The 14,298-nt window shown below is 51.2% G+C and overlaps 1 protein-coding gene across 6 annotated transcripts in view; it reads right to left on the bottom strand.

Annotated features, from left to right (window-relative positions):
• CRACD (capping protein inhibiting regulator of actin dynamics) overlaps window positions 1-14,298 on the bottom strand; it is a 235,594-nt gene that overhangs the window by 6,395 nt on the left and 214,901 nt on the right. For 5 of the 6 annotated variants that reach the window (XM_024579907.4, XM_045185906.3, XM_045185902.3 and 2 more), the window contains 4 exons: window positions 11,783-11,947; window positions 8,889-8,957; window positions 6,619-6,807; window positions 2,756-5,558 (listed from right to left, as the gene is read on the bottom strand). In XM_024579907.4, coding sequence (XP_024435675.2) covers window positions 2,756-5,558; window positions 6,619-6,807; window positions 8,889-8,957; window positions 11,783-11,947 — 3,226 coding nt within the window. The remainder of the gene's footprint in view (window positions 1-2,755; window positions 5,559-6,618; window positions 6,808-8,888; window positions 8,958-11,782; window positions 11,948-14,298) is intronic. The other variant, XM_071221281.1, reaches the window with a different exon arrangement.

Below are 14,298 nucleotides of genomic sequence, written 5' to 3'. Positions count from 1 at the left end.
GGGACAGTGGCCACCCAGAGAGAACACAGAACCTCTGAGCCCTTTCCCATACCTCGTCCTATGCATCTCTTCCATCTGGCTGTTCACGAGTTACAGCCTTTTATAATAAACCAATGATCTAGAAAGTCAGATGCTTCTCAGAGTTCTGGGAGCTGCTCTAGCAAATTAGTCAAACCCAAGGAGAGGGTTCGTGGGAACCTCTGATTTTAACCAGTCAGAAGAGCCTGGGTCCGCAGAGACAGCCTATGGGACTGAGGCCTTAACCTGGAGAATCTGACCTATCTTGAGTTGAACTGTAAGACACCCAGCTGGTGTCTGAGAATTGCTTGGAGGTGAGGGAACCCCTCCCTCCAAACAGGCACCTTGGAACTGTGATCGGAATCAGTGAAACAAAAGCTGGCTTGCAGTGGGACTGCTGTTCTCTTCTCTCAGTACTTCACCCCTTGCAACTTGTAACTTACTCATCAGCCCACTAAACACTCAACTGTCCCTTCCTAATACGACTCTGCGCTGATGCCCAAGTGACTCCACTGGATGGGAAAGTACTACCTTTGATCAACAGAAAACAAGAGCATTTCTCTTCCCTGGACATATAAAAAAATTTTTTTTCCAGGGTCATTAGATCTCAGACCTACAAGGAACCCAGGCAGTTACTTGACTTGTTCTTTTTTTAAAATCAATTGCTTTTTAAAAATTATTTTTGCCAGAACCTTTCCCCCCCAACAAAGAACATCCTATGTGGACCTCCAAAATATGCAAGAGGAAAATGGGGCTCTGCTCTGTCTTGTGGGGCTGCTGAGGGCAGGGGGCTCTGAGGAACGCAGTGGCCAACTGTGATTTGGGCTCAGTGCCCCCCTTGATAGACGTGAGTACGAGGGTCACAGCGATCCAGTACCGTGCCCAAGGTCACGCAGGAGTTAGTGTACAGGCTGCAGTTTGAACTAGGGCTTCCGACTTCCAGTCTCTGTTTCTCTTGTGGTTGACTGTCCTGCCTTCACAGGGGGTCACCACACTTCACAGGTGGTGGTGGCAGAGGTGGGGTCTGGAACTGAGAGACCTGGGTTTGACTTTATGTGACCTTAGGAAAGCTACTTAACCCCTCCAAGCTCGAGCTTTCTAATCCACAAAGTGGGGAGGATAACGGCCGGGCCTCATCAGGCGACTGAAGATCCTGAGTGTCTGCTCATTTAGAGCAGTGCCTGGCGTGTTGAAGCCACTCTGCAGAGGTGAGTGTTCTTACTATCTACGTCTGCAAGACAAGGCGCCCCTTCCACTCCCTCAAGTACGTAACGCGCTGTTGCAGATAATCATTCTGGCATTTGAATCCTTCACTATCGTCAAAGGAGAAGGGCTCTCTACAGTCCTGTTCTTTTGAAACCCAACAGAAGTTTACACTTTGACCATCCAGAACCTTACCAAACAAGTCTCTCGGTCAACTGAACTGTATATTGAGGGGAAACATAATAAATTTGAATTAGGAATTCAAGCATGAAAGAAGCAGATGCTCCTTAATTTTCTATACACTTTAGATCCGCAATGCTGTACAAAGGGAATTCATGTTTATAATGAGGCTTTGGCCGTGCAGTATCCCTAATCATCAAATAAAGATCCAGTTACGACCTAACACAGGAAAGGAAGGGGTTTTGAAAAACTGGAACTCAGAGGAACTCTGCTCAATCCACAAGTTTTGCAGGCACTGGAACTGATGAGTTTCAGTTTTTTTCAATCAAGGGCCGGGTAACACCTGTTTGTAAAATGCCTAAAAACCAAATTGCCAAGACCTAAATGATTTCTGTTGGAGCTATTATGTAAAAGGAAACCCTATACTAAACGTTCCGTCTGAACTCGCTAAGGACAGTCATTAAAGCCGCCAGCCACTTTCCTGCCCACAACTCGGAACAGCAGTTATCACAAGGGTCAAAATACCCTTAAATTGTAACTGCCTAAGTTTGTGATTGACTCAAATCATTTGAAAAGACAAATCTCTAGCCAGATTTTAATTTCCATAGGACTGTATTTGAATAGCTCATCCTAGAGTTATGCACCAGGTGTTAATAAGATTATAACACAATATGTAAAGGGCCCAACAGATCTGGGTTGTGGTTGGGGATCAATGAACAGAAAAGAGGATTTTAAAATGGAACTCCTGTTGGAGTTTCAGTCAAGGAAGTCCAAACGGCCGGCAACAACATAATCAACGGCACCTACTCCCACATTGTAAACTAAAGGGCTACACCACCTAAGACAGCCCAGATGCCACCACCTCTCGCTCACACGTGAACTTTCGGGCTGTTGCCCACAGCCAGTCCTCAGGGACTCCGCACCTATCCCAGCACTGTCTCCGCTCCCCCTTTCCGCCTTATCCATAGCCAACGCAAAGTCTCTCAAAGACAACTCACATCTTTCTTCCCCACATCCATCATATAAAAAGCTCCACAAGCTCCACCAGCTCCAGAACAAACTTGTCTTCTCCAACGAGGCCTGCCTGCTGCTGGTGCTTCAGACTGCCTGCCCCAGGACTGGTCCTTTTTCTGGCTAGCGTGTGGCTCAATAAACTCTTTATTTCAGAAAAGCTTTGAGCTGCAACGGTTTTCTTTTAACAGAAATGAAGAGCCTCACTGAGCCTCACTGCCCCCAGGAATGGCAAACAGGCTTCTAAGGAAGGGGAGTACTCCAGCGCCAGCTCCACTGGCTACTTCCAGCCTTGGGCAATGAGCTGGACAGAGGCAGAGTTTTCTGACCTAAGGCTACCTACCTTTCCTCCCGGCCTCGGGAGTCTGGGAAGGCTTCTCTTGTGGGGCAGCAGACAGGGCTGGGGAAGCAGGTTTCCTCTCTGTTTCCATCTCTTCCTCCTTATCCCTCCTCTGGGCCTTCCTCTCCTCCGGGGATGGTGGTGAGGGTGGCCAAGGGTCACCACTCTCCTGGATCTCCTTGCATGGCTCACTGGACCCCAGGTCCGGCTTTCCTGGCCGCCGAGCCAGCAGCTCCCCCAGATAGGGCCTGCTCAGTTTGCAGAGTGGGGAGGGCGGTGGGGTCTTATCGGCGGGCTTGGGTGCCAGGGCTGGCTTCTGCACCAGTGGCATTCTGTTTGCTGCCTTGTGCTCCAGTGCCGGGGTCTGGAGGCTGACTGGTGGGGGCCCGGGCTGGGCTGCGGGGGAGTGGCTAGAAGGGCTTTCAGCAGAGTCCTTCCAGGTGGGCGGGGCTTGCTTCCTCTCCAGGGGAAGGGATGGGCCTTGCTTGGGGGCCACACCCTCTGTCTCCTTCTCTTCTTTGGTGCTCCCTGGTGCAGGCAGCACCTCCTCGACACCGTCCCCAATGCTGCTGTGCCTTTTCTTCTTCTTCTGTTCTGTCTGTTGGTCACAGTGGAAGCGCAAGGAGTAGTTGGTCCTTCTCAACTTTATTCCAAAAGGTGAGGCTTTTTCCTCCCCACCTGGCATCATGGCATCTGGCTTCTCATTGTCCGACATGGTCGCAGGCTCTGTGTGGGCCACTGCTTTCTGTAGAGGGTAAGGAAGGCTTGGAACAAGGAAAGATGGAAGGTCTTTGGCAAATTTGCATCCCTCGGTGGTGTCCGCTGGCTCCTGGTGCACCCCCAGATTCTCTGTGACCTTCTGGTGCTCACTGCTATCCACAGCCAGGGGCGGGGGTGCTGTCTCGTTGCTGGCTCCCAACACGGGTCTTTTTCTAGTGCCTTCAGCTTCCGTGTTCTGTTTGGAGGTCTCTGTGCCCCCATCAGAGAATTTCTGCCAGGCGGGCATAATAGAGAACTTTGCATTTACTGGTGGAGTCTTCCGGAGGTTCCCCTGAGAGTCACATCGGCCCCTGGGGGTGTGCTCATCACCAGGCTGAGACTGGTCTCTCTTGCTGCACTGGTCACTCTCTGAGTTCTTCAGGATTCTGGACCGAATGGAAGCCCATTCAGCCAGTGCGGCTACACTGCTCAGAGACTCCTGGGGGGGCCTGACCTTCCTGCTGCCTGCCCGGGGGTCAGTGGGGGCTCGGTTCTCCAGAGTGGGGACATCCATGTGCTTCTTTTCTTCTGACAAACCCAGGAGAGACTTACACGCCGTGTCCTTGATCTGGCTCAGGTTGACAGCTGGGCCGCACAGCTGTGCTCCCGTGACCAGAATGGCCGTGTGAGGGATGCTCAGTGATGAGGGCAGAGTGTGGGAGGCAGGGCTGGCTTTGGCGGCCTTTGGCTCATGGGGAGGAGAGACAAGTACTGCATCTTTCACGGGGGTCACGGGGCTCAGGTTGACTTTGGGGAAGAGAATTTGTTTCCCACCTGATGACACCTGGAAAGTATAGGGTCTGGGCATGGTCTGCCTCTCGTCCACTTCCTGCCACCTGAGTTCCTCCCCCTTTCTGTCTTTTTCTAGGGTGGCAGCTTCTTTCTTCTCCACTGCACCCAGCATCTCTCTCACTTGCACCCGTTGTTTCTGGCGAGGGGATATGTTAGCTGTTTCTTCCTTTTCCTGACAGGCACAACCATCTTGCCCGAGAACATCCCTCTGCTTTCCCTGCTGCTCTCCTGCTGCTTCAGCCTCCTGGCTCTGACTCTCAAAAACACCTCGTTCCTTGGCGTTTTCTCTTTGCCTCTCAGGTTTCAGGTGTTCCTGTTCTGGTTTTTCAGCAAAGTCAATCTGAAGTGGGCTCCTGCTGTCCAGCTCCAGCTGACTCTCCTCTTCCACACTCAGGGCTTCCTGAAGCTCCTTTCCCACTTCCCGCAGCCTCTGTGCCTCCATTTCCTCCTGCCTTTTTCTCAGCTCTTCCCTTCTCTTCACCTCCTCCTCCTCCCGCCATCTCTGCTCCTCCAGCTCCTCCTGCCTTCTGAGCTCCTTCATCCGTTTCTCTTCTTCCTCCTGCTGCCTCTGCTCCTCCAGCCTCTTCTTCCTCTCCTCTTCCTCCAGCCGCTGCTTCTCAGCTTCCTGCTGCCTCTGCTCTTCCAGCCTCCTCTTCCTCTCCTCTTCCTCCAGCTGCTGCTTCTCAGCTTCCTGCTGCCTCTGCTCCTCCAGTCTTTGGAGTTCCTTCAACTCTCTTTCCTCTTCTTCCTGCCATTGCTTCTCTGCCTCTTGCCTGCTCTGCACCTCCAGCTCTTCCTGCCGGGGCTCAGCCTTTTCCTCTGGATGCTTCTGCGCTTCTGCCTCCTGGTGCCTTCCTTCCTCTTGCTCCCTCTGCTCCTGGCCTTGGCCACCTTGCTCTTCCAGCCTCTGCCTCTCCTCCGTGCATTGCCTCTTTCCTGCATCTAGCAGTGGTTCTCTCTCCTCTTCCTCCTCTTCCTCCTCCAAGAGCTCCTGCCTTCTGTTCTCTTCCCAAAGCCTCCTCTCCAGGGCCTGAAGCCTCTGGTCTTCCAGGCGTCTCCTCTCAGCTGCTTCAGCTTTCTGCCGTTTGCACTTGGCCTCCAGTTCTCGCCAGTATTCTTCCTGGCGTCTTTTTTCTTCCTCGGAGTCCAGTGGCTCTGGCTCCTCTTCATGCAACACTGGCTTGTCTTCTCCAGGGTGTCCATTCTGGTCCAGGGGCAGCTGACATAGAAGGCCACCTTGTTCATTTGATCGATCCTAATATTGGGAAGGGAAACACAATTAGTCTTCTTTTGCATAGGTAGCCATTACTCATCCTACTCACAAGGTAGGCAGCCCTCTTAATCTCTAAAGAAGGGGCAGTTCTCTTGGTTTTGGGATAGATTTTTAAATGCCCTTGTGTACCCCCTGGCAGCCCTGCGCACTGACTTTCTGCCCTACGACTGTGACAAAAGGAGCCCTTTCCTTTTCCAGACATGGGTCAGGGAGCTCAGCAGGGCCCTGCCTTTTCAGGTGACTCCTTAGGGTCTTCACTGCTTCTTCCTCACTTAAACAGTGGGAAACCCCTTTTGTTACTACCCAGAGTTGTTGGTTTTGGGTCAAAACTTGGTCATTTTCTCCACGGGTTATCTTGATTTCATTAGACTATAAGCTCCAGGAGTTCTGTAAGGGCAAGAATTATTGTCTGTTTTGTATTCTGCTGTTATCCCCAGCATCTACACCAGTGCCTGGCGTATACAGTAGCTGCTCGATGAAAATGTACTCAATGAGAAGAAAAGAAAAGAAGGGGCAGCTCTAAATAGAGAGCTAGGTACTCTCAGGCTGTCACACCAAGAGCACATTGTGGGGGCAGGGGGAGGAAAGAACTTCATGTTTACTCTCTGGTCTCTTTATCCTTCTCGAGCTCCTTTTTCTTAACTTGAATTATTGTAGGAAAACCAATAATCCAGTTTTAGAAAGAAGAGGAAAAAATTAGATTTACCCTTTGTCTACGTCCGCTGAAACTTGTGCCTTAGAAGTCCACCCTAAGCAAAGTGAAGAACCTTTGGTTGAGCCACAGCAGAGGAAGGCTGGGCCACCTTCCCGCGGCAAAGCAAATGCAGGGTTCCCGCAGCTCCTCGAAAGGCAGCCTCTCTGAGGCTCCCCTGGAAGGGCAACATGTCGGCAAGGGCGATGGGAAGTAAACAGGCCTGTCTGCCCTCCTACTCTGCAGCACACCAAGTCCCTGCAGGTCCCTTACGCCACTACCCGGCTTGGGAGAAATGGCGCCCAGTAAGCAAGAGCAGCTGTCTGGTCTGCCAGGACAGGCTCTACGTACCCTGGCAAGTCCAAGTCGCCTGTGCTTCTTTGACACCCTCTGGTTTTTTGGCTTGACAGACAGTTTGTGCTTGGCGGCACTGTTGTCTAGGCGAGCAATGGCCAGGGGGATGGCATCCAGGTTGACACTTTCAATGGTGCCAGCAGAAGAGAAGTGCCTTTTTGGCCGAGACGGTTTAACTGGAGCTACCTATGGTGGAAATTAAAATATATAATCAGTGCGGATCAGAAAGCAACCTGTGGGCAATCTGGGAAGGGGAGCACTTCTTGGCGACAGCAGAGGCGGTGCATTGGTACCGTGAAGTGAACACTGCTTTTGGAATCAAAAGACAGGACGTTGGCTACTTTTTCTGCCAATGCTATTCGCGTTAGCTTGTATCGAGTAAGCTTTCAGGGACTAAGTTTCCTACTCTGAATAATATGGAGATTAGATCAGGGGGTGACAAAACCTGAATCCTGCCCACAGTCTGTTCTGGTAAAGTTTTGCTGGCACACAGCCACACCCATCGTCACTGTCCTTGGCTGCTTTCATGCTACCAAGGAAGAACAGAACAGTCTCGTAGTTGGACCTTGTGGCCACAAATCCTAAAATATACAGTAGTTTGCTGAGCTCTGGAAAACCTTACCTTCACCACCTCCTCTCCTGCCTCAGCAAAGAATGTGTCTTTCTCATCTTTGTGTCAGTCCTCTTTGTGCCCAATAGCAAATCTCATTTGGCAAGCGCTCAGTAAATATTTGTTGAAGGAAGGAAGGAACAATAGTATAACATCTCTGACTAGGGCATGAAATTTCTAACCCGCAAAAATGTTTTAGCAGCATCACTCCAAAGCCACAGAGCACTAGGGGCCCTGAGAAGTTACGGAGGGAGCAGAAACATGGCACACACCGGGGAGACTGCAATTCTTCAAAGGATGAATTGTGGCACCGCTTGCTTGCAGTCTGTGATACAGATGTGATCATTTACGCACCACACCTCAGATGAACTGCACAGATTTAGACCGGTCAGAGAGACTGTGGCTCAGCCTGGACCCAGAGGCCGCAATAAATCAGATGTAAGAAGCCACATCTGTAACTACAGAGCTTTTATAGGCAGGCAGCAAGGTAAGGGCTCCTGGCTGTGTCACACACCACGCTGACACGTGGCAGGGGGCGCTCACAGCCCCACTGCCCATGCTGGCGGCTCTCAGGCACAGGGGCTGTGGTAGAGGAGGCCACGGTTCAGCTGACTGTCCGAGTTCTAATGGCAGCATCAGCAGGGTTTAACCGAGGGCTTTGCTTTTTGCAATTACCTTCCATATTTACCCAAGAAAGCTGAAGCACCAAGCTAGCTCCAAAACCACAAAGGATGCTCAGTAAATAATGATTTATGACAAGAAGCACAGAAGTAAGGAAAAATAATTCCAGCCATTGGTCCCTAGCCTTTACTCACTTATGGTTATCTCTGAATACATATCAAATTCTGAACTATTGTTGAAAAGAGTTGAATTAAACATTTATTTCCATCACCTAATAGATGCATGAGTAGAAGGAGCTGGAACCAAATGTGACAGATTAAAGACATAGATTAGGACCAGCAGCTGAGATTTAAATGCAATGTTTCAATTGTAGTTATTCCAGCTGGGCCTCTTCACTGCCTGGGCGGTGCCACTGTCTCGGGCCACCTCCCTCAGAAGACCTGGGGACGTGCCCTGCTCCCAGTGCTGTCTGCCAGACCCTGGGAGGACCCCTGGGCCACTGTCCAGGGGGAAGTCCTCACGGGAGTGGACTGGCCTCTCCAGAACAGGTGCCCACGAGGCTCCACAGGGTCCCCTCGACTCCTGTGGGCGAAGACCCAGGTTTCAATGGCACACAGAAAAGTTAAAAAACAAACATACGTACAAGTAGAGAACTGATAGGGTTCTTTTTTAGGCATCTCTAAAGAAAAGGAAACTTTTTTCCCTATAGACTTGGGTACCTTCAGGAATGTCTTTTTCGACGACTTAGCCTTAATATTGAAGTACGCAATATGCTTAGGAAAACTACCGACGCTTACAGGGCTCCATATGTGGGCAGGCTGGGCAAGTGGCTGTGGTTCAGAGCAGGACTCATTCCGGCATCTGCACTGCATGGAAACAGACACTCCAATACCTGCCACTGTAGCATTTTGAAGAAACTTGAAGTAATGGATGAAGACAGCATTGATGAATGGGCAAATGAGGCAGAAGACAGTAGGGAAAAAAAAGTGGGGGGAATAAGGAAGCTATATAAATACACAAGTTCAAATCACATTACCTTCTCTTCCATCTCACTTCTGGCTCCAGGCAGATTCAGAGGACTCAGAGAACCTGGTGTGTCACTAGACTGGAATGGTGAAGAGAGCAATTTGGTCACACGCCAGGACAGGAAGTTTGGGGCAGCTAACCAGACACCATCTGGGCCTGGAAAGGGCCGCCCCCTCCTCCAAACAGGGGGGCAGCTGGCTTCAAAGAGCCGGCCAGAGTCACGGTGGGGACTTTGCTAATGTCCAGACTCCACGAGGACGGCTGAGGCACAAAGCGTGCACTCCCCGTCCCCCGAGTCCAGCACACTTCCGTCGGGGCGGTCTCCAACCGCCATCCTCAGTGTGTTTCTCCGCTGCTGAGAGTCTGGGGGTGGGGGCCGCGCTACCTGGGCAGCAGGGCTCCAACCTCAGAACTTTCACTTTGCTGGCTACTTTCCACCCCCTTCACCTGCCAAACCTCTCACCTGTAAGCCAGACTTCTTCTCTGTGAGAAGAAAGGAAGGCCCTACCAATGCCACATGCAAAGGACTGAGTGGGGAAGGTGAATGACCAGAGGTGAAACAACTCAGGAAAGAAGGAAGGAAAAAAAAAAGGCTGAAGATTCCCACCCTGGTCATGTAGGCCTGCCCTGGGAACACCGACACCACATCACTTGCACCTGGCTTTGTTTTTGTTTAAGATTCTATGTATTTATTTTAGAAAGAGGGGAAGGGAGGGAGAGAGGGAGAGAAGCATTGATGTGAGAGACAAACACGGATCTGTTGCCTCTTGTCTGTGCCCTGACCAGGGACCGAACCCTCAACCTAGGCATGTGACTTGACCCGGAATCGAACTGGCGAACTTTCACTTTGCAGGACAACACCCAACCCACTGAGCCACACCGGCCAGGGTTGCCTCTTTCTGATGACGCTCTACACCTTCCATCTTGTATTGCCAGTCTTCACGGAAGGGCCTTACCGTCCCTGCTGGAGTGGGAATGACGGCTTGCCCTCGCGCAGTTTCCTGCACCAACCTTAAAGCCTTTTAGGCAACACAAATCAGACTACGTCACTGCCCTGCTTCACGTGACTCTGAGGCTTCGAAGTCACCCATTTCCAGTGGTCTTCCGGGTCTGGTCCCCGGGCCACACTCCAACCTCCTGTTGCCCTCCACCAGAGTCCACTGGTCCAGCCCGGCCTGCTCCTCCTTCAAGACAAGCTCAGTCCCTTCTCCGGGCCTAGGCCTTGCTCCCCACTCTGTCTAGAACATGTCCCACCCCCAGAGCTCAGGGCAGCTATGACTTCTTTTTCTTTCCACTTGTCCCCAACAAGTCACTCACTTTTCCATTATCCTGTTCTATTTCCTGTGTAGCACATTTTTTTTTTTAAAGGTTTTATTTATTTATTTTTAGCGAGAGGGAAGAGAAAGAGAAGGAGAGAAAGATCAATGTGTGGTTGCCTCTCACACTCCCCCTACTGGGGACCTGGCCTGCAATCCAGGCATGTGCCCTGACTGGGAATTGAACCAGCGACTCTTTGGTTCACAGTCTGGCACTCAATCCACACCAGCCAGGGCCTGTGTAGCACTTTTCTTGATCCGAAATTATTATATTTATCTACTTGTTGACTTATATGTCATCTGACACTCCTCATTACAATACAGACAACCTGAGGCAGCCCCTTGTCTAATCTTGTTCGTCTCTGTCACATCCATCGCTGGGGTAGTGGCTGGCTGAACAAATGACCCTCCTCCTGCCCCCCGGACCACAGCACCTTGCCTGTATGAGGTTATCAGCAAGAGTGAAGACGCCTGTCTCTGGGACATCCGTGCCTCAAGTGCTGCTGCACTGCGGAGGCTGCAGAGAGAGTTTCTGGCCGTAGTGGGAGGAACGGGCCCCTTCCTGCTTCATCCACTCGACACATGTGAGCGCCAGGAGTCACCAGGGCAGGCCCAGACAGACATAGACGACAGGCGGGACAGTCCTTTTCTTTCCTTTCTCACTTTGCTCTGAACATTGCTCATCTTTCTTCCTGTCCTTAGGACATATTAGCTAAGAACCAGCATGACTGCTGGGGGGCACGCCCATGTCAGTAACTAACCCTCAACATCACGGTGGGCAGAGCACAGACAGTGCTGTGAGACTGGACGACTCAGTGCTTTACCCAGAGAACTCCTTTTCTAGCTCCTCTTCCGTAAGGGGCCTGAAGGTGTCCCTTCTGCTGCCAGAAGGACTCTCATTTCAGGACAGGCTCATAGTGTTTTTTTCAGTGTCAAAGGCCCAAATTTGGAGAGGACAGTGCTGGATCTACGTGACGTTCTTTCTACACTAAGTAGACAACATGCTGGTCTGTTTGATATGTTCTGTCTTATTGACGTGCTCCTTTCTTTTCTGATTTCCCTTTAACTTAGTCCAATCCAACAGATAATTACTCTGTGCTACTAAGGAATCACTAGCAAAATCCTGGGGAGACAGAGATAGGTACGATCCAGTTTTGTCCCCAAGGAACTCAACGTTTACAAATGGAGGACACAGTTAGGTGACACAGATACAGATGGGCTTTGGGTGCGTAAGTGCTGAGGGTGCACAGCCAAGGCGTGGAGGAGACAGCACAGACTCGGGGTGAGGCCAGGTAGGGCTTCCCAGAAGAGTGGGCCACCCTGCATCTTGAAGGGTAAGTGGAAGACACTGGGAGAAGCGTGTGCAAAGGGGACGTCTCCTCTCCTGCCCCCTCCTCCAAGGTGGTCCCACTGCAGATCAAGGCCCCTGCCCACGAAGTAATCTCCAGCCCCGGGCTACTCATCAGGAAAGCTTCTCCCACCTTCCCCCTGCACTGCAGACCCCCCAGTTACTGTCCAGATGCCTGTCCAGTGCCCAACATCCTCTGGGGCTTATGAGCCATCGAGTCATTGCCTGGAGGAGCCTTACTTTGTTCTCGGTGTCTGAGAGGACGATGTCCTGCTGAGTTACAATTTCCATGGGACTGGTCAGGAACAGATCCTCTTCTAAGCTAGCCTCTCCACTGTCTGCCTTCTTCATGGGAGTGGCACTGGGTGGCGGCTGCCCAAACTTGATGTTCTTGCCCAACTGTCGCTGGAGGGAAACAAAAGAAAGGCATTTTGAAGCAGCGAAGCAGTTTAGAGTAACCGTAACCAGGTTCCCCTGCTTGTCTAGTAGGCGCTGAGGCACGTTCTGATTACAGAGGCTTTCTAAACACCACACCGGTCCAAGCCCGAAGCTGTCCTGTCACAAGCGAATGCGTCTCCCAGCTTCTGCTCGCTTTCTTTCCCACCTTTGAGCCGTGAGCTTTCTCATCCAGCCACCTCTTCCGTGGAGCTGCCCATTTCCCAGAAGTAGAAAGACCAATTTCCGAACCAAAAGCTGGGATGTATGTTACGACAAAAATTCTTTTATTGACTTTTATATTAGCTTATACAAAAAGTCTTTTTAAAGTATAAACACTGTACAGAAAACAGTTACATGAAATGCAGGAGCTCCTGGGGAAATCAAGTCCCCCGTGATTGCTGCAGCAAGGGAGCCCCGCAGGCCCCTCTGGGCACATTCCCCTTGAATAATTATACTTCCATTACCTTTCTCACCAGCCTGAACGTCACGTTCTGGTCACACACAGTGGGTACCACTGCCAAGGTGATGAAGGCCCTAGGGCCAGCACATCTTTCTATGATCAATGCTGAAACCATGGAAGGGACAGAATCTTGTCCTGCCACCAGGATCTCCTCTTTACCTTGCTGTGGCTGCCCCCTGTGAACTAGGGCACAGATGACACCATGTGGGGAAGGGACAGAGGAGTAGGCAGGAGAAAAGCATCAAGGAGGGACTGCTTGCCAGTGGGTGGTAGCTAACAGGATAGGAAGACGGGATGGAAAAACAAGGGGCAGAAATCAGGAAGAAAAATAGTATTTGGAATTAGAGAAAAGCCAGATTAGAAAAGGAAGTACTCGTATATTCCCTGAAGGAAATATACGAACACGATAGCTAAAGAAGGGGCAAAACATTTTAAGGGCTGTGGCAGAGAACACGAATGGCATTCAGGACAGAAAACAGGCGTGCCATGCGCAGGAGCCCGAAAGACCGCCCCAGTGAGTGCGCCGTACAGGCCACTTACTGCCTTGGTCTAGAGCGGGATTTCTGCACCTCGGCACTGCCGACCTTTCGGGCCAGATAATTCTCTGTTGTGGGGGGCTGTCCTGTGCATGACAGGATGTTTGGCAGCACCCATGGCCTCTGGACACCAGATGACAGCAGCAATCTCTAGATGGTGCCCAGTGTCCCCGGGGTGAGGGTGGGGGTGGGGGTAAAATCGCTTGCAGTTCAGAAATGCTGCTCTAGGTCTAGGTGCCTGGGTTTTGTAGTCTTTTTATGCCTCAAAAAAAAAGAAAGAGTACATTATCTGATATTTATCTTTAATTGGGCTAATATTTAATCCCACGGAGCTGCCAGGAGCCTTAGCAATCATGTAGCTCAACCCCTCACTTTGCAAAAAGGTCAGAGGTCCAGCAGGGAGAGGTGGCTGGCCCAGGCTTATGGAAAGAATGAGTGGCCCCAAAGGACTACGAATCTAGGTCTTCTAAAACCACATTCAGTGTTGTTTTCATTGTACTCCACCGGTTCCTATACATTTGACAGTGTACTTCCTTCTTATAGGGGCAGGAATGAAAACATGGTGCGGAATTTTATACTGTACTGAAGTTTCCTGGCCGAGAACCCCTCATGGGAAATGCCCTTGCTCCCTCTGAATCCACCCACCTGCACCCAGCTCCCCTTCAGCCTTGCACGGTGGATGGTGAGATTGCAGACATGAAAGAGATGAACCTAAGACTCCCCTGCCCGCACCCCCCCACACGGGCCCCCCAGCATGCCAAGTCAGGAGCACAGAAAGACAGGGACTTGTGTTTGCTCTGCTGGTATTTCAGCCTCAGCCTGGCTCCCCCAACACCAACCACAGGGAAGGCACACATATCAAAAGCCTGAGGTCAGCCAGTGAAGTACAGCTCGAGCAGCCTAAGAGGGTTTCTGGGAGCAGAAGGCTGAAAAGGGGCGTCTTCTGAAAACGAGTTTAGCAGGAAGCAGCAGTTAGTATCTACTCTAAGCAGATCCATAAGCAGGCATGGTTAGAACAGCCGAGGGAGTCAGACAGGAGGACAACATCACAGGCCCATCTCACTCTGCTGCCCTGTGGGAAAGGGATGGGAACCTGGAAAGAAGGGGTGGGAATGGCTCCTGTGTCCAGGACTCCCAGCCCAGCCTCGGGTGTACCAGTTAGCCCTTGTCTGGGAGTGTGGGTCAAGGGCTGAGAACTGTGCTAAATCCCCAGAGATGGAGACCTCCAGTTGTCAGGCTCTGCCCTCTACCACTGTTCGTGAATGAGGAAGTGAGGGGGTTTCTTCTACTTACAATGGAAAGAATAATCCTGTAATGAGCTT

The sequence above is a fragment of the Desmodus rotundus genome, chromosome 4 (assembly GCF_022682495.2).
Source record: "Desmodus rotundus isolate HL8 chromosome 4, HLdesRot8A.1, whole genome shotgun sequence".
In the NCBI taxonomy this organism is placed as follows: Eukaryota; Metazoa; Chordata; class Mammalia; order Chiroptera; family Phyllostomidae; genus Desmodus; species Desmodus rotundus.
The sequence above is the reverse complement of the archived record's forward strand: the minus strand, read 5'-3'. Positions and strand labels throughout refer to the sequence as shown.